General features: G+C 44.4%; 1 protein-coding gene across 11 annotated transcripts in view; it reads left to right on the forward strand.

Moving 5' to 3' along the window:
- Nucleotides 1-27,769, forward strand: part of sgip1a (SH3GL interacting endocytic adaptor 1a) — a 68,451-nt gene that overhangs the window by 6,392 nt on the left and 34,290 nt on the right. For 7 of the 11 annotated variants that reach the window (XM_031575022.2, XM_031575021.2, XM_031575027.2 and 4 more), the window contains exons 1-2: nucleotides 7,467-7,647; nucleotides 11,886-11,930. In XM_031575022.2, coding sequence (XP_031430882.1) covers nucleotides 7,605-7,647; nucleotides 11,886-11,930 — 88 coding nt within the window. In that variant the 5' untranslated portion in view covers nucleotides 7,467-7,604. Of the gene's footprint in view, nucleotides 1-7,465; nucleotides 7,648-10,853; nucleotides 11,215-11,885; nucleotides 11,931-27,769 lie in introns of those variants that run through there. The other 4 variants (XM_031575018.2, XM_031575019.2, XM_031575023.2 and 1 more) reach the window with 3 other exon arrangements.

Genomic DNA, 27,769 nt, shown 5'->3' on the forward strand with positions numbered 1-27,769 from the left:
CAGCACTGCCAACTCTTCAGCCATGGCGTTCAGTGAAGACAGTGATTGGCGAGTGTTCTGCACACTATTGGCCAGATGTAACCACTGTAGTTTCAAAGTAAAAAAAAAAAAAAAAAGTTCTGTTGAGTGCATCAAATCCACCAACATACTGGCCTTCAAAAATGACATGTCATTTATTACCTGTTATATTAGGGAATAAAACATGCTGGGATACTTCACTTTAAGATGGAAGCTAGTTACAGCACAGCCCTCCGATTTGGATGTTTGGGACTGAATGATCATGGTGCCATGGCCAACCGTTTCATTTCTTAAGGTTACAGCTACCCTACCCTAACCTACTGTCCAGCCCAGGTCTTAAATGATTTGGTTAACCTCTAAGCAAAAGAGCGCCCTGTCATTTTTATCCAGAATTATGTCACAAAAATATCCCACAAAATTACACTTTATCACAGCTATTTCACTAATTAATGTCGTTTTGATTCCCTCACTATTGAGGGATCTTTGAAAATGTCACCAGCATAACAACTACAAAACACCTGAATCCTTAAAATGGTGTATTACTGGTTCTTGTCTGCTACATGGACAATAGATATATGCTCATCTTAAACACAAAACTAGATCAAGAAAAGAAACGTTAGATAAAAGACCATTTATTTTCAATTGTGTTGTCACTTGAAATACATGGTCTGGAATGCTTTTATTGTTTCAGTATTATACTGTGTTAAACTGTATGTTTTTCACTTAATATGGTTGGAATTTACTGAAGGTTCTTCACTTAACATGTATGATCTTAACAGTGTCAAATACCGGCACGCGTCAAATACCGGCCACATTCGGCGTTGTCATGTTTACATTCACTCTCGTGATCAACTTCGGGCAACTATGGAAAGAAACGTAAGCTCCCACAATAATATGGCATTTAAACTTGTGAATTTTTTTTACTCTGTAGGCCTAATTTAAGCTTGTGAAATAGTGTTGTACTTTTGCGTGTACCTTATAGTGTGGAACACTTAGCGGCGCGACGAATATTTCATTTGGTCTTAAAATTGGACTGTCAGATTTGTTCTCTCGTAGATCAAATTTAAACTGTCATTTCAAATGCTAACACAGCTAGCGTGATGTAATGTAAGTACGGATGCTCACAGAGACCAAATCCGATTACTCTGTTCGTTTAGACATGTCAATATGAAAGGCACTCGTTGAGAAATTGGGCGGGAGAACAACGCGATTTGGCAAGGAAGGTCGCGTTCCGAAGTTGCGTTTACAGTTGAACTAAAACAAAGTTGAACTAGATACAAATGTTGTATTTCCACGAAAAATAGTAGCTACAATATCGTTATAATAAACTTAATATACACAATGAGAAAAGCACTAGGTAGACCTTATTTTAAAGTATATGAAAAAAAAGATAATTTTTTTTTGTTGTTGTTCAGAACCGCACGATCCCTTTGTCACCGACTCCATTTCATGATGAACATGTCTTTGACTGACAAAGTTGTCGGATTATTTTGTCTAAGACGACATTTGAATGTATGCATTCTTTAGTCTTCGAGGTATTCAAAGGCATATACATGTAGACTGTGGGATAATGACTCCCACCACGTTTTCCTTGAAAGCCCAAGCCTTTCTAGACATCACCGTTTTTCATTTTCAGTGTCAGTTCATCTAAACAGTGGCCATTCACATTTCCTTGAACTACTTTAATGTACATATTTAGGTCCTTTGGTCTCTTAATAGTTGACTAGACTCCCAGATGAGACTAATCACCAAAGCATGCTCGCCCTGTTGCGCTGGGCTTTTCATGGTTCCTTGCAAGTGGCCAGACAACTGCCATCACTTGGCCCCGTGTTTCACATTTCCGTGGCGACCCTCCTCATTGCCCCGGGCGATGGCCGATGAGGGATGCTGATTAGGGAGCGACCCGGAGAAGCAGGGCGAAATTCCTGTGGTGACCTGCGACGTGACGCGATCCAGCAGATTAGCTCCCTGTCTGTCTGTTATTGTGCTCTGTGTACGTGCCGTTTGCCCAGTGAAGCCCTCATCAGTCTGTCACGGGCAGCGACACACACACACACACACACACACACACATTCACTCACTCAAGCCCTCATTAACTCAATTCCTGTTCCCTTACTGGCAAAAGCATTTTTCTGTAGTCCAAGCCTTTTAGTGTAATTAGGGCCTATTTCCTCATGCCATGTCCTTATATTTTGGTGTACACTGAAGAGACTCAACACAACAGGGCTTTTTTTCCACCAAAGACCAAAGTAGCCATTTTAAAACCTTCCCTATAAGTTTCCATTCTTATCCAGTTCAGTATATGGTGACAGATTTTTCCATGCATGTCCACAGATTGGATTATTCTAAGCATGTGCGGCACCCTTAATCATGTATTCGGCAAAAAAAAAAAATGCTCTCTTTGTAATCAGGGAGTCTTATCAAATTGATTGTGAAGTGTCACTCCCTTCAAAAACAGTTCATGTGAGTGGATGGCTTGCGGTGACTGGGCCCCGTGATTGAACCACAGACGTATTGATGTGGGCTGTTCCCCCTGGAGCCAAGAGGATTGGATTGATTGACTGTGATGTGGAGTTTAAAACCATATTACATTAATTAGTTCAGCCGTTTTTGAAGAAGTAAAGTCTTCATTTAAATGTGTGGCTTAGTGTGTGCCACTGCCACCGCAACTGGTGCAGATTGTGAGCTCTTTTGCCCTGGTTTGCTGTCCACTGCAGTTTATGTTCGTTTGTGTCTATTATTGGCGAGTTTTGATGAAGGCTTTTTGAGGAAGGCACGTCCCAACTGCATTCTAGCTCTTAAGCATGTCTGAGCTTGCCCCATTGTGGGGAGAATCCTCCTTCGTGTGATTTAGTATCTAATGGCAAGAACAGACTCTGAGGAAATGTCTGTGTCTGTGTGTCTGTGTGTCTGTGTGTCTGTGTCTGTGTCTGTGTCTGTGTGTCTGTGTCTGTGTCTGTGTGTGTGTGTGTCTGTGTCTGTGTCTGTGTGTGTGTGTGTGTGTGTCTGTGTCTCTCTGTGTGTGTGTGTGTGTGTGTGTGTGTGTGTGTGTGTGTGTGTGGTTGATTTGAAAGGATCTGATCCCTGAGTGTATGTGTCTAGGTGTCTTTTAGGAGTTTTTAGTCATCATGCTGTCATCGCTTTTGACTTAAAAGCCCACTTCCATAACCTTTGATGGAGAGCTGCGTACATGTGCATGATGGGCATGAGGGTGTGTTTGAGTCCCGTATTCTCTGCTCAGTCAGTGGGCATGAGGATGTGTTTGAGTCCCTTATTCTCTGCTCAGTCAGTGTGCATGAGGATGTGTTTGAGTCCCTTATTCTCTGCTCAGTCAGTGTGCACTTCCAGTGGCAGGACACCTGGGCATGATGACCGTATCGCAGCCTCAGCTCTGCTGAGAGGGAGATCAAACCCGAACATGTAAGGTGCACTCACTGCTTATTGATTCCTGCAGTCCAGCTTTGCCCTCCACTGGAGAAGAGAGGGATGAGAAAAAGGGGGGAGAGAGAGAGAGAGAGAGAGAGAGAGAGAGAGAGAGAGAGAGAGAGAGAGAGAGAGAGAGAGAGAGAGAGAGAGAGAGAGAGAGAGAGAGAGAGAGAGAGAGAGAGAGAGAGAGAGAGAGAGAGAGAGAGAGAGAGAGAGAGAGAGAGAGAGAGAGAGAGAGAGAGAGAGAGAGAGAGAGCGAGCGAGCGAGCGCATCTGTTTTGGTCATTAAAAACCACAGAGAAATGGGTGCTGTGGATGTGCAGCAGACCCGGGGCAGCACCAAATGCCATGGGCCCATCCAGCGCCTTAAATGTATGTTTGCCGTTACCATGGACACTGTGGAGTGGAAGCACTTTTGGAGGATTTAAAGTAGCCGCATAATGATGACGCCGATGTCTGTCTTCGTCTGGCATGAAACGGTGGGATTAATGTGCCCTAATAGCAGGGTCTGTGAGGGGACTGGGCAGCCAGGGGCCCCGTTGACAAGGGCCATGTTCTGTGTGCGTGTGGAATGAAAAGTCATCTTCACAGGTTCCTTTATGTTTGTGTTTAATCTTGATCTAAATGAGCAATAGACGTGCTGTAGAACGGCTCTCACGCGTGCGCAATTCAACGGATACTGCACATTTACCATGTTCATGGGACATTTTCAACAAGCAAGTAAAAGGTAATACTTTTCAGGGTGTCCCTCAGTGCCAGAAAAAAAGGACTATCAAGATGAAGTTTGGCCTGTGTGTGTGTGTGCACGTGGGTGTGTGTGTGTGTGTGTGTGTGTGTGTGGTGCTGCCTGGATAGGGGTTGTTGAGTGATGCATACATTTACCCTCCACAGGAAACACATTCTTCTCGTTCCTGCTTGACAGCTTGACATCTAAGACACCAATATACACTGACTCTTTGTGCTATCTCTTGTGCTATCTGTTATGTTTACGGAGTAAACAACTAAGTTGTCTCTAATTAGCAGAGTAGAGAATAGGGATACAGACTTCTGGTTGCATTGTATAAATAATAACTGTAGCACCTGTGGTGATGTATGTATTAATAACCTGAAATGAATGTCTTGGTCAGGCCCAGTTTGTCAGAATGACAGTTTTTAGGGGAAGGGAAAAACTAGTGCCAAATCTTGGGTGTCATCGGCTGATGTGCAGCAAATGAGCCCTTTTTTAATGGTGTAATTTACAGTTTTAAAGAAAGAACCCAGTCAGAAAGGCCTGGGTAGACATGGTCTTCTTTTGCACCAACACAAAACAAAAACTGAGTAAGTTAGTAAGTAAGTTAGACAAGCAGCCTTCGCCATTCACAGAGAGAGTCAGGCTGAGAACTGGCTGTTGCCATGACACCAAGACTGTATTCAGACAAGTGGAATATGTGAACTGACGGTGTGCTTCTGGAATGTCACATCTGTTACCATGGCAACGGGGGGTCTACGTGACCATCATGGTGAATGCAGTCATTCATGTTGTTAGTAGACTTGACATGGTCAGCAGACGCATAGCAATGGCTCGTCTTACAGACACTAATCTTATTTACATTCCAGCACCGCCAACTCTTCAGCCATGGCGTTCAGTGAAGACAGTGATTGACACATCTTGTGCACACCTTTGGCCAGATGTTTCCACTGTAGTTTAAAGTAAAAAATAAATAAATATATATATTAGTTCTGTCAAGTTCATCAAACCCACCAAAATACTGGCCTTCAAAAATGACATTTGTCATCAAATCTCATTTATTACCTGTTACAATAAGGAATAACACATGCCGAGATACTTCACTTTAAGATGGAAGCTAGTGACAGCACAGCCCTCCGATTTGGATGTTTGGGACTGAATGGTTTGGGCCCACCAGAGAAATCCCTCTCTGTGTGGCTCATTCTTGTGTGGAAATCGCCATGGTTTCTTAAGGTTACAGCTCTACCCTACCCTACCCTACTGTCCAGCCCAGGTCTTTAAGGATTGGGTTAACCTCTGAGCAACAGACAGCCCTGTCATTTTGATCCAGAATCATGCCCCACAGAATGACGTCTTTCCATGGAAACAAAGCTTTATCAGCACAGCTGTTTCACTAGTTAATGTAGTTTTGATTCCCTCGCTCATGAAATTTGACCACCATGACAACTACAAAAAAAATAAAGCGTATGCATTTAAGAGTAAATATACAGGGGCTTGGTTTTGGACTATTGCAGTCTGCTTTCAGAAAACCTCTCTCCAATCATCGTAGTGACCTCATGAGGAAACGGTGTAAAATAAGCAGTAGAGGTGGTTCCAGAGCCATGAGGTTGGTGTGGAGGAAGCAAAGGGTTTGCCCTATAATCTCACAGAATAACAACCATCCATCAGAAGTGACGTTCACTTGGGTTTAGATGTTCTCAATAGAATGCTTGTCAAAATACTATGTTCCATGTAATGTTTTTTTTTGGTTGCCATCTTTCACCACAAGAGGGCAGTCTATACTGGCATTCACTGTAAGAATGTGTCTGGATATGCAGGTTGTTACTGTTTTTATGTATGTTTTGTAGATAATTAAGACCCTCAAATCTATTTTGATGGCATATGGCGAAGGATAGATGTACACTTGTAGTTCTCACTCGCTATCTAGAATACTCACTTTGTACTGTTGTGATCCAGGCCTGAAACCCCAGCTTACATTTGTTGTCAGTGTTGCCAAATATGGCCCGTATCATCGTAGCTTGGTAGTATTTATCAGTGCTAACTATTGGACTATAACTATTCTGTTGCTGTTTGCAAGGTAAGTGTCTGCTCTTAGTTAGTTTGCTTGCCAGTTTTAGTTCTAAAACTCCTACATTTAAGATAAGAAAACACCTTTCTGTAATTATTGAAGACATTTGGTTCTGACTTCTAGGGACCACTAAGGCTAAAGTGCATGGTGCTTTCGTGTTGTTATTGCTGCCAGAAGTGTTGTGAAAGGTTACTTGGAAAGGGCAGTACTTGTTTGGTAGTATGATACTGACATCAGCCTCATGTGGTGGGACTTAAATCACTCAAGATGGCCTATCTTTACACTAATCTGAAACCACAGAAGGGTTTTAGATCGTATATTTCCATCAGATCTCAGTGGAATCAGCATTTCATTTATTTCTAGTTGGACAGAATGGTTTAGTGTAACTGCTTTGTTCATACTACTTTTAAGGCTCATCCCACAGACCCACACTATAACTAGACCAGGAATCTGCTTCAGGTGGATAGAATTACTGTGAAGATCACTGCTGTAACTTGATTTAAGATGCATTCATGTGGCAGTGAATTTTTAAATACATTATTGATATTAATAAGATTATTATTGCATAATCATGGCATATAAAAGACCCCTGCTGTGAAAACCTAATGACCTCTCTAATGACTTTACAACCCCTAGATTATGTCACTTGTTTACAGAGATTATGTCACTTGTTTACAGAGATGATTCAGTAGCATAAATCCACCAGTAGATGGTGCCATTTTGACTTGACTTTTGACTGGTTCTTTGAATAGCATGTCGTCATAGATTTGAGTTTTTGTTATGCTGTTCCCATTGAATACACGCACACACACACACACACACACCTTGATCAGTTGCTTAAGACAGTCCTGCCAGAAGTGAACAAATCATGGAGCATTCTTTGTAGATCCAGGATCCAAATGTGCTCACATTTTAGCCATTCCTTTGCCTCTCTGTACTATCCCAGTGCCACTCCAGTGCCTCACTCTGAGACTAGCAGATCATTTGTAGGACTTTGTGTGATTGTGTGCGAGAGCACATATTGTCTGCGAATGCAGTGTGTGTGTGTGTGTGTGTGTGTGTGTGTGTGTGAGCGAGAGAGAGAGTTGAGTGAGGTGAGTGGTTAAGGGATAGGGAGAGGGAGGACTGTGTCTGACTGTGCCTCTGTCCCTCTGGAATCTCTGAGACAGACCACTTCCCCAGTATTGGAACTCATGACACCTACACCTCCTCTTCTCTCCCTCTCTCTCCCCCTGTTTCTCTCTTTCCCTGCTGAGATCTCTTAGCATCCGTCTCTCCTCTCTCTGCAACCTGCACTCTTCTGCCCATTCACCTCTCGCGCACGGATTACCTGAGATCTCTGTCGCCCCATGGAGATAGCTTTAGATGGCTGAGCAGCTGGTTACAGGCTGGTTTCGGATTGTTGCCGGTAAGGGGACTTGTATGGTCTGTGTGAGCGCATGTGTTTGTGTAACTGCAGTGTGTGTATACTGAGCATATTCTGTATAAGTGTGTGTGTGTGTGTGTGTGTGTGTGTGTGGCCACGTCAGTCTTTACTTAAAGTTCATTTGTGTGTCGTGTGTTTGACCATGACTCGTGTTATGTTGTCTTCATTGAGCTGTATCTGTAGTAACGGCACCTTGAGTAGCTCCTTGGGCTGGTCATTCTGTGAGATCTATCTGCAGTGCCAAACAAGGTCTTTTTAATGCATGCAAAATAGGTCAGCCAGATGCTTATTTGGGCCAGGCGGCTAGTTTCAGCAGAGAATGAATGCAGTACTTGGCTCGGACTACCTTTTTTACACCAAAGCACCAAAGCAAATGACTTGTGTGCAGAGGAGGATGGTTTGGGCCTGTGTTTAACCTGCTGGCTAGGTGTGAAAGGGTTGACATGGGCCATCTGGCTGGCAGATGCAGCTTGTGCCTGTTGATGGATGCGTCACTGGCATCGTTGATCATCACAGTGGTCATCTGGGCGCTACTAAGCAGACAGATGTTAATATAACCCCCATTACTGTCAATCAAGAGCTTTTCTATTTAGTGCTAGATGTATTCATGGCAAATATGTATAGTAAATGACCCATCAGGAAGATTATTAACTTAGTATAAATTGTATCTAATGTGTGTTTAAAATAAGGCATGTATTATAAAACCCTCTAGCATTATCTCATACACTCTCTGTATTGATACATATTTCTATTGATAAATCCTCAACCCCTGACATTTGAGAACATTTACACCGGCAGTGTGTGTGTGTGTGTGTGAGGGAGAAACAGTCAGCCAGATAGACTGAGAGACTTCTGCAGTGTGTGTGTGTGAGGGAAACAGTCAGCCAGATAGACTGAGAGACTTCTGCAGTGTGTGTGTGTGTGTGAGGGAGAAACAGTCAGCCAGTGTGTGTGTGTGTGTGTGTGTGTGTGTGTGTGTGTGTGGGAGAAACAGTCAGCCAGATAGACTGAGAGACTTCTGCAGTGTGTGTGAGGGAGAAACAGTCAGCCAGTGTGTGTGTGTGTGTGTGTGTGTGTGTGTGTGTGTGAGGGAGAAACAGTCAGCCAGATAGACTGAGAGACTTCTGCAGTGTGTGTGTGTGTGTGTGAGGGAGAAGCAGTCAGCCAGATACACACTGCAGAGGTCTCTCAGTCTGTGTCCCCCAGTGATGCTCCAACGCATAGGATGTGTAGCAGGGCACTGGAGAAGTTTGCACCCAGATGACTGCAGCCATGTCTCTGTCCCCTTTAGAGGGGCCCTCTACCATACTCATGAAATATTCAATGGAGGCAAAGGAGTTTACATAATCGATTCTGCCAAATGCTGTCTGTCTGTTTTGTATTTGTTGATCTGGCAAACCCTGTGCTGAGAAATTTGGCCTGAGATTCTGATTAAGGTGGACACTCCAATCCCAATGAAAGAGAAATGCAAATGATGATCCTCTCCACGGTTTCCCCTGTTTGCATTTGTCAAGTTGATCGTTATTGACTGGGAATAATGGCCCCGGAAAACAAAACAAACCCCCAAACCAATCAGTTTAGTAGGACACACAGTCACAGCCCCAACATCTGCCTGCCTCTAAGGAGGTCTGTTTGTATTTAACATGGCCTTCACGACAGACCTTCAAAATACACAATACCCATAGCTCTTGTTGTTTTTTAGTGAGGGAGACTGTTATGTAAAGTGCTACGAGAAAGAAGAGGGAAACAACCGAAGTTGGGGGGAATGGATGGGGAAATAGTACTGCTGATGACACGGGCGGAATTTTTCTCTCTCTTAAATCTACTTGAACTCCTAATTTAATCTCTCTTAACTCCATAGTACAAGTCGCTTCAGAAGAGAATTATCTTTACCTGTAAATCATGGATTAAAAGGAAACAGTAATGCATGATACAAAAGCTAGATGGCGCCAGAGACAAGAGGGAGAGGCAAAGCGAGAGAATGTGTGTGGGGGTGAGGGAGGGAGGGAGGGAGGGAGGGAGGGAGGGAGAGAGAGAGAGTGCTCACATGGGTTTGAGCATGACTGTGCTTGATTGGATCACTCAGGCCAAGGTGTCGTCTCCTGGCACAGGTTAAAACTGAGATGGTAGAGACGGACGTTGAAATGAGATGACATCTCTCTGAATATGAATATAAAATAAAACATCAACAAGGATATCACTGAATATGAATAATAATCTATGAATATTTATACTAGGATGAGTTATTATCTGTAAAATTAAACATAATGAATTTAACTTCCTTAAATACATTTCTTATTTATAGATTTTGTAGACAGAAATGTGTATAGCACTATGTTGCATAGTAGTAATTCAAGAAAATAGATATTCATCTCATTTCTTCCTTTGAGCCAAAATATATATATATATATATATATATATTTTAAAGCCATTGAAACTAAAGAGACAAGATTGACAGAATCCATAGAACAAATGAAAGCCCATCACACAGATTTGTCTCCCATGGTGTATAAGTGTTTTATTACTGCTACTGCTGCTGCTGCTACTGCTTCTGGTTTTTGTTTGGGAGTGCTTGTGTGAACATCAGTGGCTAATTGTCATTCTACGCTGGTCAGGGTATTCTCATGTTTTCCTTCTTTCTCTCTCTCTCTCTCTCTCTCTCTCTCTCTCTCTTTCTCTTTCTCTGTCATGCAGCTCCTTTGTTTCAGCCTGATTAGTGGTCATCCCTGTCCCATCCTGCACACTGGCCATGATCCACCCCTTCATGTTTAATTAATCACCAGCTCCAGTCTCTCTGCTCTCTCTCTCTCTCTCTCTCTCTTCCCCTCTCTTTCTGTCTCTCTCTCATTCCGTTCCCTGCCTTATGGTGTTCCTGTCCCGCTTGAGATAGCAGTCAATCACACTGACGTCACACTGGTAATATTACCCTGCCCAGCTGAAGGAGGCAGATCGGGGGAGGGAGGGAGAGTGAGGAGGGGAGGGAGGGAGGGAGGGAAAGAGGGAGGGGGAAAGAGCGATGTAGGCGCAGACTCACTAGCTGCCAGCTGAGCCTCACGAAGCAAATGCGCACTGAAATGAAGAGAGCGAGGCAGGGGGAGGGAAGCGGACGAGCGGCAGGCAGGCAGAAGGAGAGGTAGGGAGGGAGGGAGAGAGAGAGAGAGAGAGAGAGAGGGAGGAAGAGAAGGAGGGCAGAGCAGAGCAGAGCAGAGCAGGCACACACACACACACACTCTGGGCACGTTACATGTGAACACACACGGACATCTCCCACCACAGACCTGGATCAGCTGCACTGCTAGATCTACTCTGAGAACGACAGCAGCCCATCCCCTTGACGAGGCAAAGGCACCGTGTTAAGCCAGTGTGTGTGTGTGTGTCTGTGTATGTCTTGTGCGTGTGTGGGTGTGTGCGCGTCTGTGTGTGTGCTCGCATGGTGGAGCATGAACAGTCTCTTTCCGGAGACCCTGTTATTATTCTGGAACAGAGCAGATCATTAGTCTCATTCACTTCCACTCTGGAGAGGTCCACAGCACACTGCAGTATTACAAGGTAGGGACTACATACGTGTGTGTGTGTGTGTGTGTGTGTGTATGTGGGTCGGGGAGGAAAGCTCTGTGTAAAATGTGTGTGTGGTGGGAGGGGAGAGGGGAGAGGGGGGGGAGTGCGTGTATAGGCTGTGTGTGTTGGGTGTGTATTCGTCTGCGTCTCTCTGGAGACCTGGTGTCAGGAGATGTAAGCTGAAAGCCATGTGATGCAGAACATGCTGCCTCTGATTGGCTAGGAGATGCTATGACCTCATGAAGCCTCCCGCCCACTCTCTCGCTCTCTCTCCCTCCCTCCCTCTCTCTCTCTCTCTCTCTCTCTCTCTGTCTTTTTTTCCTCCATAGCTTTTTTTTTTCCCCTCAGCATCCTCTGCTGATTGTGTAGGTTAGACCATCGACTGCAGCAGCAGCAGCAGCAACAGCAGTAGTAGCAGTAGCATCCATGGCCTAAGCATTGGCCCGTCTGTTCTCTCTCTTTCTGTCCTCTCCTCTCCACATATCTCTCTGGCTCTCTCTCTTTTGTTGGCTGCCGGTGCTGTATGGACTGGGGGAGTGTATTTTTGCCAGGGGGCTGTGGGCGTCTGGGAGCTTAGTGGCGTTTAGCGAGGCGGATCTGTCTGTGTGTCTCTACCTCCGCTAACTGGGGCCTCCTCCTCCTCCCCAACACTCTCGTTTCAGGCTCCTTGGAGATTGAGGAATGCAAATCTGCAATCATGATGGAAGGTAAGGCTGCATTTTCTTATCATCCATTAATCATTCATTTTTGTATTATTGTATATCAGTGTGTGTGTGTGTGTGTGTGTGTGTGTCTGATATTGTCCTTGGTCCTGTCAACCCACTTCCACTTCGTGTGGGTGTGTGTAATGTGGCTTTAAATGCCATAAGCTGGCTAGCTATTTTGAGTGCCTGCATTCCGGTGACTTGCATGTCACTCCCGCAGAGGAGTGGTGCTCCTGGATATCTTTAACACACGCATGCACCGACCGACAGACCGATAGCTAGCGCACCCCAACACTCAGCGCTCACACTCACACTCACACTCACCCCCGTGCACAAAGACAATCACGCCAAGGATAATTGCTGTTTTTTTTCCTCCCCTCCTCTCACCCGTTTGGTAAAGGATTATTTGGATTTATTGTGCTGTAAGGCTTATGCGCCCAGCTGGCCCTGCCTGCCTGAATTCTCTTTGTATACTGAGTATACACACACACACACACACACACACACACATACACACACACACACACACACACACATACACACACACTAACACACACACACATGCAGACACAAACACTCACTCAGTCAGTCAAATAGTCATGTATGTATTATGTGTTTCAGAGCGTGTTTGTTTTACCATGTTAGAGGTGGGTTTCTGTGTGTGTGTGTGTGTGTGTGTGTGTGCGCGCGATCATGTGGATTGGTCTGTCAGTGCTGTTTTCGGAGCGAGGGAAATGGATGCTGGGTTGCGTTCTCACGCGTGACTCCTGCCTGGCTCAGGCTTTTATGTAACACATCCTTTGTGCAGGCATGGAATCCAAGTGCATTTCTGAGCTTGGCCTTCCAAACACCTGTGTTTTTTTTATTATTATTTTTTTTTTGGTCAATTTTATGAAGGGCAACATAAAATCTTTATCACTGAAATGTGGTAGTTATTGCTGCAGTGTGTTTTTTTATGAGATAGTGGGGTTGCATTTGATAGAGATAGCTCTCTCTCTCTCTCTTGCTCAGTGTTGTAACGAGGAGCACAAAGGCCACATAAAGTCAAATGTCTTGTTATTGCAGCATGAGTAATGTCATTATTCAGACCTATTTAGTCTGCTGTGTTGTATTAAATGAGGTCTGTGGCCCGCCCTCTCTCTCTCTCTCTCTCTCTCTCTCTCTCACTTTCTCCATGTGCTTCCCCATGCTCTCATTAGGAGAGCACTACCTTGGTCAAAATACTGACACAGACCGGCTGTGTGTTTAGCAAGGACTAGAAACTCAGATGCATGCATATATATATATATATATATATACACACATGGAGAAAGTGTATATATATATATATACACACACACACACACACACACACACACACACACACACACACACACACACACACACACACAGTATATCAGTGCAAAGAAAGGTAAAACAGGTCCAGCAACAGAGAGAGAGATAAGACAGAGAAAGACTCCTTTCATCATCTTATGATTGGAACAGAGGACAGCAGCATATCACTTCAACATACACAATACATACATATGATATATACAGTATATAATACATATATAATATATGTATTGAATGTCATGTGTAAAATATATAATATGTATGTATGTATGTATGTGTGTGTGTATGTTGAAGTGACATGCTGCTGAGCTGTGTTCCAATCATAAGATGATGAAAAGAGTGTTCCTCTGTCTTATCACTCTCTCTCTCTCTGTTGCCGGACCTGTGTTCCATGTGTTTGCACTGTAGTGAGGGCAGACAATGGCCCTAACGTTAATGATTGGCCCCCGTGTGTTGACTCTTAATATCAGGATTTGGTGTGATTGAAACCTTGCCAATGGTTAATGGAGACTTTGTATGCGTGTTGAATTATGCAACAATCTGAATGGGGCTACGGTGGGATTCTTTCTGAGGTAGTTTTTTTTTTTTCATGCATTTTGCAAACTCGTATCCTTTTTAGTAGGATTCCTATTTGTGTGCTTGGGCTAGCTGTCAGCTGTAATTTGGACACCGTGTGTTCTATCTTTTTATGTATGTCAGAACTACAAAACAGTATGAAGACAGATTAGACCAGAATTTACCTGTCATTTCCACCTGCACCTGTCTACTGCACATCACTAGAAGTGCCTTGTCTTTTGTCCTAACCACTTAGTTCTAATAGGCAAAACAGACACTTCTAAAGCACTTTCATTCTGAATGGGTGGGAAAGTAGTTCTAATACATGAGTGTGTGTGGGTCTGTACTGATGATGATGATGATGATGGTGGTGGTGATGATACCCACTGTTGATGAGGAAGGTGTTTTTGGTGAACAAAAACAGCCCTTCTGAGGGCCGTAAATAGTATCGTGACCGAGGTGAGGTTCCGTGAACACGCCTCACGCTGGCTTGCCCTCGTGCTCAGTGGTGTCTGGATTATCAGCTGGTGTAAAATAGGACTCTAAGCCCTTCCTGACGAGCACTTTGGACACTCAGTGGTGACCCACGGCACTAGGGAGAGAAGTCAGACAGAGATTGGAGCCTTGAGGTGAAACCTCTGGTCCGCTCCAAGAGGAGCTCCGTCTCTGACCTTGAGCTTGCCTTTTGAGATGCAGGATGTTTAAAGTAGCATGGTTGAGTTGCAGGGTGGTTTGTTAGTGTGTGTAACACTAGTTTTCTTTTACTCTGAGATGAAGGTTGAGGATCCACCAGGAAATGACAATTTCAAAAGGACTGTCATATCTCCTTTATATATATATATATATATATACAGTATATATATATATATATATATATATATATCACAGTATCTCAGGCTTATTGTATTCTATGCTCTGTCTCCTGAAGAGGCTTTGCTCATCTAGTAAAGGTTTCAACAAGGGGGAATTCCATTTTGGTCGCATGCAATAAATCCGATAGATTTCTGCTGCTGCTGCTTGCTAGCACAGGAAAGCCCAAGTTCAATGAACTCTTTCTGCTGAAGCTGAAAAGGGCACTGCCGTGGGGGTCAGGGGCTGTCTTTCACACATGCAGATAGATGTGTGCAAATGATAAAATGGATGCCATGCTTGATATCTTGAGTTCAGTATTTTAAAAACCATCTAGATTTTGGTCTAATGCAAAGAAGCTGAGTCACTGTGGTACAATAATACCTGGTCACAAAAAAGACAAATGCACCTGTTAAATCAACCAAAAATAGACATGCCCTAAGAGGTTGCATGTTGGTTGATAAACAAACTAACTGCCTAGCTAGCTCATTCTGAGAAGGATCTTTGTTTTCCTTTTCTCAAATGAACTGGAACGGCATTCAAGAGCTATACCTCTTACTATCTAGATCTCACTCAAACATCCAGCTTGGTCACATGGTACCACCCCAAAATGAACAGGCATGTGTTCATTTAATAATTGGATGTGTATTTATTTCACTATGTCTCAACATATTACTCCTCACAATGTTCTTCAAATGGTGTAATTGGTGTCTTTACATGGTGTAATTGGTGTCTTTATATGATGTAATTGCGCCAGTCAAACACCGCAGTCTCCTAATCTGAAACGATGTCTTGATTGCTGGCTCTTAGAATGTTTCCTGTCACCTATGCTGTTGTCACAGTCTGCTCTGCAAAGCCTTGCCAAATTTGTTGTCCTTTTATTCAATTCATACGTGTCTAATCACACACTGTGATGATCATACTGCACAGGATTCCATCAGCTTGACAACAGTAGTAGATTCAGTTCTACATCAAGGGCTAGTTAGTGGAATCAGCCGGTGTAGTGATTGGATGCAATGAAAACTTGATCGATGCTGTTCGAAAAGATGATTAAGGAGCCGATTTTTAAATCTTTTATTCTACGCTATAACCATGATGCATACACATCAGTTTGGGGCTGCACTGGTTGCACTGGCTATGTTGTGTAGAGTAAAGGTTGCTGTGGTTGTATCGGGCCTCACCTCACAGGGTGGGCCGGGCGGGCCGGGCCGCAGTATGGCGAGTGCTTAAGTCAACAGTAGCGGAGCGGTTTGGCAGCCTGGGGAGGAAGTGGCTTCACTGTCCCAGTATGCAGGAATCCTCACAGTGCCATCCAAAAAGAGTGCTTTCACGCGCACTTCTGGACCTGACTCAAGGCTGAAGACCAGAAGACATGGCTAGGGAACGCTGACAGAAACGTGTGTGTGTGTGTGTGTGTGTGTGTGTGTGTGTGTGGTCCTGCAGTGATTCCAAAATGTGTCATTCCAGCGGTTTGAGTTTAAATGAATGTATTCCTTTAATGTTAATGGGTTCATTAGAGTTCAGGGAATTTTGGATGTTTGTGTGGATTGTTTGTGTGTGTGTGTGTGTGTGTGTGTGTGTGTGTGTGTGTGGATTGTGTTTGTGTGTGGGGGCAGACAAGTCTTCCATTATCACCCCAAAGATTGACTGGGATTGGGCAGTCTCTCTTTCCCAGTGAAATGTCATCAGAAGATGCCCTCATTGTTCAGGGTAAAGGGGCTTTTGTAACAGTAAACAATGATTTCCACCAGACAACCAAAATGAGCTTTCACAGAAGAGAAACCGTAAAGAGAGAGAGAGAGTAATAAACATTCAACAGTAGTACACCTCAGAGACGGTCTCTTTATAAAGACGTCTACAACCCACACATTTATTATGATGAAAATAAAACTAAGCTGTTTCCATTTTGGCTTTAAAAATGTGCTCCACATGAGGTCAACATTTGCATTGTAAAGTCATACTAACAGGATATAAAATCATTGCATTTGCTACAGTGAAACAGTAGTTGTGCTATGCACTTGCACTAGTCACATCACAGTTACTGGACTTGACGTTTCAGGTTGATTGCCTTGTGATTGCTTGGGGGTCACCAAGCTACAGTGGCACATCTGAACTCTATGGCTGATGTAGGCCAGTTTGTCTGAGGATAATGTTGGGTGTGTTAACAGAAATCACTGCAGTCTAAGGCATTGTTGTGAAATATGCCCAACCATCTAGATGTCTGATCTCTGGATTGAGAAGATGGTGAAGGTTGCACATTATGCTCTGATGAGTTGAATAGGTGTTTTTTTTTTTTTGTCTCCTGTATTGATTTCTGTCCTCTGTGGATGTTATTTGCCTATAGGTGTGATGCTAATACGCAACCATCTTAACATATCTAAATTACCAGTTTAACCTTTAGCAATGTTGTACTTGTCTCCTGACCATGACAGCTTCTCTATCCAACTGGTTCTGCTGCTTCTACTTTCCCCTCAGCATGCATTGTGGGTGTGTGTGGCTCTGGATGGTAGTCAAAAGGACTCACCTTTCCAAGAAATGAAATGGGGTGTAGGACTAATGAAATGTATGAGTAGGATTCACACACCAAATAACTCCCGGATAAATCAGGATTTATTGAGTGTGAGGCAGAAAGAGAAAGGGATGGGAAAATAAAACTGTAAAAAAAAAACAAATAAAGCCTGAAAGAATGAATGATTTCTCAGAGAAATTGTGTTTGAAAATAACAAATTGGGCAAAGCAGTAAGCCAAAGAGAAAATGACTGAGTAAGAGAGACAGCAACACGACAGCAAGAGCCAATCAATAGCAGGCAATGGCTGCCAAAACTGATAACAAATGGTGGTCAATTCAACATTTGTTAAGTCACTGCTGAGGTGTGTGTGTGTGTGTGTGCGTGTGCGTGTGCGTGTGTGTGTGTGTGTGTGTGTGTGTGTGTGTGTGTGTGTGTGTGTGTGTGTGTGCGTGTGTGTGTGCCTAGGGCATGTCTGGGCCCATGGGGAGTGGAGGAGTGATGGACAGGATTGGGGGGGAGGGGGTGTTAATCTGCGGCAGAATATGAATTCCTCGTTAAAGTTGCTTGAAACTGCCATCCATGTTTTTGCCGTTAGCTCTCTGGTCTTTGCCAAACCTGCACCCGCCAGTTATGAACCCGGGCCAACTGGTTGCCCTCCAGTTTCCCAGAATTCTTTGTGATGTGGCATCTCTGGTGAGAGCAGTTTTGTAACATTGATGTCCGATTGAAATGCATTCCTCATGCTTTGCCAGTATTATGTAAACTCGAATGACTGGTATCACACAGAGGTGCATGCGCTGACGAGGATACTGTTTTCTCATCACGTAGAACTCTATTGACACAGACACACACACGCACCTCTGCTGCTTCCTGTTTGTCCATCCTCACAGAAAGGGAGGGGGGGAGGGGGGGTCCCTGGGGATGGGTGATTTCTTTTGTTTATGTTTTCAGCTTCCCCATTACTAATTCATCTTCCACCCAGAGTACTTATGGAAACTTTAGTTTCCCTCTATCAGTGACCATCAGCTGTCTGTCTCTGTGTGAGTGTGAGTGTGTGTGTGTGTGTGTGTGTGTGTGTGAGTGCCTCAGTCTGTTGCTGAGTGTGTGTGTGTGTGTGTGTATGTGTGGGGGGATTTGTTTTGTGTGAGTGACTCAATTTAGTCATGGACATCAATTTGTGCTGTCAATCAGCGACCAGTTTCCTTTTCAGAAGAGTGTGAATGGCAGTTAGCGTTAGCATAAGTGAAAACTGCACTCTTTGGCTTGTTCCCTTTGTTGCCCCAGTGGGGAGTAGATGCTTCCTTCTTTCATGGCTGGGTTGTCTGTGTACCGGAGCGTTTTATGGTGTGTTGGGTATATTCCAGCGTGATGACAGTCTGATCTATTGGGCTGGGGATGTTTGTGTGGTGAATCTCTGGAAGAGCCTCTAAGCTTGAATGGGGGACATCTTTTAAACACACAATCCAGCTGTCATCATCATCAGACACACTCATTCTCACTCTCTTTTCTTTTCTTTTCTTTTCTTTTTTTGCTTTTAGTCTTCTTCACAAAGACACACACACACACACACAGGATTAACAGGATCCTGTGTAAATGCAGCTAGCAAATTAACAGTGGCATCGTTGAGTGGACTGCTGGATTGAAAATGGCCCTCCGGACTCTTTGTTTTCTGTGACCCTAGAGAGGAAACGAGAGTGGGGAAATGAAAGGGGTGTGAATGCATGAGCGGAGAGAGAGCATAGGAAAGGGCAAGAGAGAAATGGGTCGCTTTCTCCATCTATCTTGTCTGCCATTAGTGTATCTATGTAGGGCTGTCTTCAACTTGTGTGTGTATATGAGGGTGCAGCTAGGAGGCTGCTTGTGTGTGTGAGCCAGTGACTCATCTATACTAGCTGTGGCCTCTGCCCTTTATGCCAGTGGCAGACGTCATACAGTTGAGCGGCTTCACTGTTTCACTGCTAGCAGTAGCATCAGTGGGAGTGTTAGCTCAGAGGCTTAGCAAGCTCACCTGTGACGCCACATCACTCGTTCATCCCCTCAGGCCATGAGCCTCATATCTCACAGGTAAAAGGCTGGAATAAGATATGTGTTTTGTTTCACAGTCGGCTGCGTTTTTGTCACCGTTGAGCATTTACATGTTTAAATGCGGCCTGATGTGGTGTCTTACGGTCTTGGTTTGGCAGTTACTCGGAAATCATTTGGTTTTGTTATCATTCAGTCGAGTCACGACACTGTATCGTACTTACATGCCTTGGTGTTCCATTTCCTAGTGCTGTTTCTGTCTTGGACATGGTAACTTCTAGCCCCAGTGCTATAATACCGAAAGCATTTCTTCTGTGTGAACTGCAGGATGGGTCGGAATCAGCAGGTGCTCATCTAACCAGCCCTGGGAGAGACACTTTCCTGCGCGCTTTGTCCCTGTTTGACAGATGAAGATGACTCATGCCGAGATAGGATTTCATTACAGACATCACGACTCCCTGGAACATAGAGAATCCATTGATTTTTTACCATCGCAAAGTGTTTGTGTGTGTGAGGGGGTCTGTATGGGAGACGATGGCTAGAGTAGGAAAGGAGCATTTGGTGTGAACGTTGCCTTTTGGTTATCATGGGGTGGTAGAGTGAGAGTTACCTCTGGATCAATCTGTGATGGGTCTTTCACTAGTCACGGGCCGAAATTCAACCCCTCAAACATGACAGGAGGTAGTAGTTCTTTTTTGTAATGGTACGTGTTTTTTAAACTGTTAATGGTGCGATATTAGTGAATACAATTTATATTGAATGGAATCATCTGTTTATTCATTCAGCAACTTTTTATTCTTATCAATGGGGTTAAAAATGTATTTGCCTATTCGCTTACAGTACCAGTCTCCCATAATGCAAATTTAAAGGTCTGTTTTGGTTGTCCAAAACAAAATGCTTCTATACTCCCAGTAGTAACTCTGAAGAGATTATTCAAAATCTGTTTTCAAATAGTTGTGGTCATTCCGTACCTCTTGACCTTCTGTTTCAGTCTTTTTTTATTGCATTGCTTTAAAATGTTAAGGACGCAAAACAGGAAAATAAAAACAGGAAACAAATAATCAAAGCACAGGGAAATATGATCTAATCATTGGTCTTTGAGATTTGTATCATTCTGGTAGGTCTGGAAACATTTTTATTTAAGTACATACTACCTATTTATTTTGCTGTAAATGTCGAGCAGCTCTTGTGTACTGCTTGGTGTGTTGTGCTCCCATGAGGATGACGCCCCCGTGGAGATGAAGCAGGCCCTCAGGCGACTGGAGCCCTTTTCTGGTGAAAAACAACACATTGTGGCTCCTCGGGGTCAAATCTGAGCCTGCTGGTGCTCTTTACCTTTTCAGAGGGCAGATAACCTCATGGGTCCTCTACAGCCACATCGGTGCTTGCTGACAGTATGGCTGGCTTTAGTCATGCCTGTATTTTCAGCTTTTATTAATTTTTTATTTATTTTTTTGCCAGTGTTTCTCTTGGAGAAGTCATGTTGTACAGGCATGGGCAGAGGAAGCCAAACAATCCAGCCTCTTTAAGCTGACTGTGTCTGTGTAGGTTTGCTGATTCTGTTGAAGTGTTCTGCTCAGCCAGATGTAGTCATTTAATAACAGCCTTCCCGTACCCTTTAACTGACACAGGGTGTGGCTACAATTAGTGACACTATATCCAACCCGAGAGAGAGTATTCTGGACCAGGAAACTGACCAGGCTCATCTCCTCCCTCACCAAAACGCCCAATCAGCATCCTCTGTGGCCTGTGGTCCAAGAGCGGAATCTGCGCCTGCAAGGAGCCCCTCCAGATTTCCAACCCTTCCACTTAATGGGCGAGTGCTGTGCCACCCGTTCACAGCCCCAGTCAGGGTTCTGGCGCTCTGGGGCTTTTAAGGGAGATTAAAGGCATACTGTGGTTGCTGATCCACAAGAATTCTCACACCCAATCCCTGCGCTATCTAGTCTATCAGACAATCATGACTGTCCACCAGGAGAGAGGAAGAGACAAAGACAGAGACGGATGGATGGATGGATGGATGGATGGATGGACGGATGGATGGATGGAAAGACATATTTGAGAAATGTATGGCAATGCCACTCTCTTACGTGATATTGACATATTTGGGATGGATTGGGGACAGCTATTCTAAATCAGAAAAGGGACAGAGAAATAAGAACAGAACAGGCAGGCAGATGGAGAGACATTTTAGTTTTATTTGATGGTAACATCAAATTGAACCAAACTTGTATGGTAATGACGCTGTGAAACATATTTGAAAGAATTTATTCTAAATAATCCCATTTCAATCATTTGAAGGGAGGATCTGAAAATAACATCATATGACTTATTCTCAAAATGTATGTTGTTTAACAGTAAAAGTCCCAATACAATGCTTCATTTATTCGAGGCTGAATTAAGTGTTGAACTCGCCATCTCTGTACATATCGTCTGGAGCTGAGCCATTAGTGTGATTGGCTGTTGCCTTGGCCAGCCATCTGGGCCCTTGGCATGAGGGAGAGAAGTACCAGAGCAGAGACTCTGTGGGGCTGGCGTGGCCGTGACTGAGAGTAGGAGCGGAGAGGAGCGGAGCGGAGACTCTGTGGGGCTGGCGTGGCCGTGACTGAGAGGCGGAGCGGAGCGGAGACTCTGTGGGGCTGGCGTGGCTGTGACTGAGAGGAGGAGCGGAGCGGAGACTCTGTGGGGCTGGCGTGGCCGTGACTGCTGGGAAAGCACTTCCATGTCCTTGCCTCCCTATTATTTCATCCTTGAGGTCTGCACTATTCCTGACCACATTCGATGGAGAGGGTATTCCAGGTTGTGTGTGTGTGTGGTGTTTATGGTTTGAAGTGTTTTTCATTGTTATTAGTGCATCATCAATATCATCACTGGAAATGAGGTTTTTTAATTTCTCTTTTTTTTTTTGTATTATATGGGATTTCCATAAGACCAAATGCTTAAATTGCATGCATATCCAGAGAGCACACTCTAACACATTGCACTCTAAATCTACATCGATTTCATATTTGAATCAGTTGATGAAATGCTGCCCAATCCATTGTGACACCTGCCTCACACGCTCTGAGGATTTAAAATAGCCAGGGTTATGTTTGTCCCAGTTACCCAAATAAATAATAAATGAGTTTATTGAGCCACTGTGTGCTGGTAAATTAAAAGTAGATTAGACCTTGAGAGACTCAGAATCCATAGAAATATTTTCATCTAATGTGTTCAGGGGACACCACCAGCTCAGGAATTCTCACCTGCTGTCTTCGTCCACCACCTCACTCTGAACATTTTTCAATCATGCACACACACACACTCTCACACACACACACACACACACACACATTTTGGCCACGGAATTGCCCCCACATTATCATTTCAAATGGTGTTTCTGCTCAATGAGCCATAACATTGCTCAGTTTTTGGAGCTTGCTGCATAATGTATGCACACACCACCACCGTGAGTATGCTCTCATTAGCAAGGGGACAGGGAATTCATTGGAGGTCGTCAAATAGACTTCTATTAGCATTTTCAGAATCAGAATCAGAATCAGAATAATTTTATATAAAATGGTACATTTATTTCCTCAGGGAAGAGGATAAGTGTTATTTTACCATCTGCAATTCCAGGGTCTGTTTCTATAAAGTTAATTTTTTTTATCATTGTTTTGGATAGCATAGGTCACAAAAAGAGGACATCATCCAACTTTAGTAGATATTTGTCTCATCCATGTCCATGAAATGATTCAAGCCATTTGAGAATAATGCGGTGGACTGTATCATCTCTGTCCTTAACAGAATAAGTTGTGGTCTGCTGAAAGTGAGCTCCACCTTTTACCAAGTAGGGTTTAGGGCCATCATGGCCAAACTGACTCAATGCCAGAGATACGTGCAGCGAACTCACTCGCACCACATATGTGTGTGTCTAGATGTCTAGAGAGTAACCACACCATGTGTGTGTCACATAATCAGATGGGAGTAGTGTGTGTGTGTGTGTGTGTGTGTGTGTGTGTGCGTGTAAATATAGCAGATTCCCCACTTTTGAGGTACAGAAACTATAGTGTACACCCAAATATGAATGTTCAAACAGGCATAGCATATCATCTGCCTTCCTACTCCAATTAACTCTAAACCTTGGTGGTATGTTGTGGTCTCCCAAAGGATGATTATATACAAACATGTTTGCGCCTTCCCTTTGTGTGTGTGTGTGTGTGTGTGTGTGTGTGTGTGTGTGTGTGTGTGGCCTGGGCCGGGTTGCTGTGTGTCTTACTGTAGGAGTGGGCCAGGGGGCCTGAAGTCATCACATTGCTGATGTCTCTCCCAGAAAATGCTCATACCCAAGCTCTTGGACTTCGCTGATGTGCCCTCTTTTCATATCCTTCACATAGCTTTGCCTCATTCTTTCTCCTCTGCTCACTCACTCTCTGATTCTCTCTAGGCCTCTCAATCATGCACACACACACACACTCACACACACACACACACACACACACACACACACACACACACACACACACACACACACACACACACACACACTATTTTGGGCTTGATGTATCTACCTTAATTTCCCCAGAATTCAGTTTGTTTGGTGTAATTTTGCCTATACAAGCTACTTGAGGAACAAAACTTGAGTGGGAGATTAATTGTATTCAGACATGAGCTCACTGGCCAGTGCTTTTACATGGCCCTGGTGGCATACCATATATTATTGTCTGTGAGATGAAGACGTCACGTTTAAGTCATCAGTGTGAATTCAGCACTGACACATACCCACCGCCCCCCCCCTTTTTTACCGATTGGAAAGAGCTAATTGTAAGGCCTGGTGTTAGAATGACTGTTGTTTTGAGAGACACAATGCCCAAGTTGTTTTTCTTGGGAATGAATCATATTATTGTGAGGAGAATGGACTCTGAGGAATATCTTCTAAGTAGCTGGAGTTGTTAAATAGAATCAACCAATGTGTAAAACCACAAAAGTACAGTTGATAGGAATTTTTTTTAACAGCATGATCATGTATAAACTAACCCATGTTTAGTACCAATTAATTCAAATGCAGCTTGGCAAAGGTAGCTGTTGCACTGCTAAATGGCTACGCTGCTGCTAAATAAAATAGCTATTTGCTGCTCTGCATCCCCGCAGCCCAAACCACTCTCCAGAGAGACCATGTAGTGCTCTGATCTATGCTTTGCTTGTCCTCGACAGCAAGAACAAGTAAATAACCATCAGCTTTCAGAAGCCATGAGTTTCCAGTTAGACAAGTCGGCATGGATTACAGGATCGATACCCCAAGGTAACAGGCCTAGCGTAGAGACTCTGGTGTCTTTGGCAACGCTCAGTAATTCCGGAGAGAAGTAAATGAATTTGATTTTCATTACGACCACACGCCATGAAGGAAGAACCAGCTTCCCCTTCTCACAGCATAATTGAACAATGATGTGAGGTTGTTTTTTTCCCTTTGGACCGAGATCCCGTAGACTTACGTGCCAGCGAGCGCTAGCTGACCACAGAGACAGTTAGTGTCTAAGTGGTAACAGCCCGTGTCTCGTAGCTAAAGCTTTGTTACTGTCATAACTCTGCTCTGGTGCTCCGTTAGCATGTAGATCATGGCTCTCAGACGAGGTATTCATCTTATAAAGAGAGCTAGCACCACTCCGTACCGATAGGCTCTTATTTCTGTGATGTTTTTTTTCTGTTGGTATATATGGATAAATGTGGTCAATATTGTGATTTAGCTGGTGTTTCATCTCTGTTTGCACTTGTATGGAGGCGCATTTTTAAAAGGCCTTTGAGTGAAGAAGGCGATCACTCATCCTGGTGCTTGACCAGCGGCTCATTTGCTGCGGCAGTAAACATGGGCCATTACCATGGGGATTGGAGGACCCATTTTACCCAGACAGAGGCGTGTGTGTGAAAACAAGATCCTCCAAAACAAGACTGATGCTGCAGGCTGCCATCTCTCTCTCTCTGTGCCTTCTCTCCCTCCGGCGGAACTAATGGCTAAGCATTAATCCTCAACTGAGGAAATCTGCCATGCCAACTTAAAGCCTGCGATACATATGCAACAGACGACAAGGGAGATAAGCCAGTGCTTCCTCTAGAGTGTGTGTGTGTGTGTGTATCCAAGTGTTGTATTCATAAAATGAGTAACTATACTTTTTCTCTGTTAATATAGATGCATTAGCATATTGTGTGTGTGTGTGTGTGTGTGTGTGTGTGTACATGTGTGTCTTACATGTTTTATGTTATGTAATGGTAACCTGACGGGTTTCTTTTTCCATCTGTGTTCAGATGAGAGATTCTCCGTGTGTTGTGCTCTGTGGTTTTACTCTGTGGTATGGCTAGATGGCGTGTTTCATGCTGGATCGACTGGCTCAAGGGAAGGCCTAATCCACGGTGGCCATCTTAATCCAAGGCAACTGTCTGTCAGGCATTACATTTCCTGTGTTTAAGACCTTTTGATTTCTCCTGTTATCCCTCACAGACCGCAAGATAAATCAGAGCACCCATGCATATGGACTAAAGTGCTGGTTTTAGTGGTGGCAGTGGTGGCTTTAACATTTCTCATTTTTTCACATACACTTTAATTAATGCTGGGTACGTAGAGTAGTGTGTCATTTTGAATTGATCTCCAGACCATTTGCAATGATCAGTTGCTTTTGAAATGACATCTGCAGATGGAAGCTTCAAGTGAGCATCTTGAATTCGCCCTCAGAGTAATACCAGAAAAACCCCCCGGCGCAGGACTGCTTCACATCAGAAACAGTATGGAGGTGGTGGAGGGCTTCGTCCTGTCCTGTTGTTACGAATGAATGAATGAGTGGAGGAGCGGATGAACCTGCGTCGTCCAGTCAGATCCCTGTTGTAGAGTCGAGATGTAATCCCTGGATAAAAGCCCTCCTTAACAGACCTCCTCCTCCGACCCTTTAACCCAGACAGACATGTAGAAAAGGGGGGGTGAGGGGGGAAAAGCGGATCGCGTGGAGGGGAATGCAGAACATTTGAAGAGACAGGGCACCGTATGGTGGGAAGGGAGGAGGCATGGAAGGAGCTAGCGATGGAGGAGGAAAAAGAAAAAGAGGGGGAAAGAAAGAACACTGAAAATGATGGACGCGAAGGCGTCTCTCTCTCTCTCTCTCTCTCGCTCTCCTTGTCCAGTTCTGCATGTTCCTGTAATCCGGAGCACCTTTTGTCCTGGTGTTCCGTGGCCTGCATTGTCTTCCCAATCCGCAGAGCTGGCTCTGTCTCCCATTGACCCACTTTCCTGAGTGCGGACGTCACTTGCTGAAGGGGAAATGTGAGGCTGTCTTTTTACAGTGTGCATCCATCCACACTATACGTGCGTGCGTTTGTGCGTGCGTGCGTGCGTGCGTGCGTGCGTGCGTGCGTGCGTGCGTGCGTGCGTGCGTGCGTGCGTGCGTGTGTGTGTGCGTGTGTGCGTGTGTGTGTCTGAGGGACGGAGGAGGGGGGGAAGCGAAGTGCAAGCATCACTCAGGGCATAGCCACCTGGACATGGCAGAGGGAGCCAGCACACACCCGTGCACACACACACACACACACACACCCTGAATATGTAATCAAGCACACACATACTCACATGAGTACACACACATCCGAACACAAGCACACTGTAATGGTAGCCGGTGGACATTTTGCTTTTCTGTGTTTAGCCCATTCTTTCACTCTCTGTCTTTTATCCATTCTTTTTTTATTTCATGCATTTCCTTCCCTCTCATCTGTAGCAATTGCAAGGTTATTCAAAAACACTCTGCTTTCTTTCTTCCCCTCTTTTTCCCCCTTTCTTGCTCTCTCCCTCGCTTGCTACTCCCGTCTCTCCTCCTCTTCCTCCCTGTCTTCTCTCTTCCTCCCTGTCTTCTCTCTTCCTCCCTGTTTTCTCTCTTCCTCCCCTTCTCTCTTCCTCCCTGTTTTCTCTCTCTCTTCCTTCCTGTCTTCTCTCTTCCTTCCTGTCTTCTCTCTCTCTTCCTTCCTGTCTTCTCTCTTCCTCCCTGTTTTCTCTCTCTCTTCCTTCCTGTCTTCTCTCTTCCTCCCTGTTTTCTCTCTCTCTTCCTTCCTGTCTTCTCTCTTCCTCCATGTTTTCTCTCTCTTCCTCCATGTTTTCTCTCTCTTCCTCCCTGTCTTCTCTCTGTCTTGCCTTTGGCCTGTCTTGCCGTAACACTGGGCTCACTGAGGCATTGAGGTAGATCAGCGATCTCATTGTTGAGGCACCAGGGTGTCTGCAATCCCATCAACTCACTGAAGGGCTGATGAGGAACCAGACTGTGGGGGGTGAGTGAGTCACCTCACCTCCCTCCTGCGCGGGTCTGATGCAAACTCTTACGTATGCCCGGCGGATGGCAGAGGTGTGGGTTAGGGGTTACTTAGCCAAGGAGTGTGATATCAGATTATTTTAGGATATTTGTGTGTGTGTGTGTGTGTGTGTGTGTGTGTGTGTGTGTGTGTGTGTGTGTGTGTGATTCCTCCTCTTCCCCCCTCAGCAGGCTCATAGATGACTCATACACTTGCCGAAGCCATTTTTAGCCAGACAAGCCCTCAGTATACCACCACCAGCATAGATTATTCCTC

This window comes from Clupea harengus, chromosome 10, assembly GCF_900700415.2.
Source record: "Clupea harengus chromosome 10, Ch_v2.0.2, whole genome shotgun sequence".
NCBI classification, from domain to species: Eukaryota; Metazoa; Chordata; class Actinopteri; order Clupeiformes; family Clupeidae; genus Clupea; species Clupea harengus.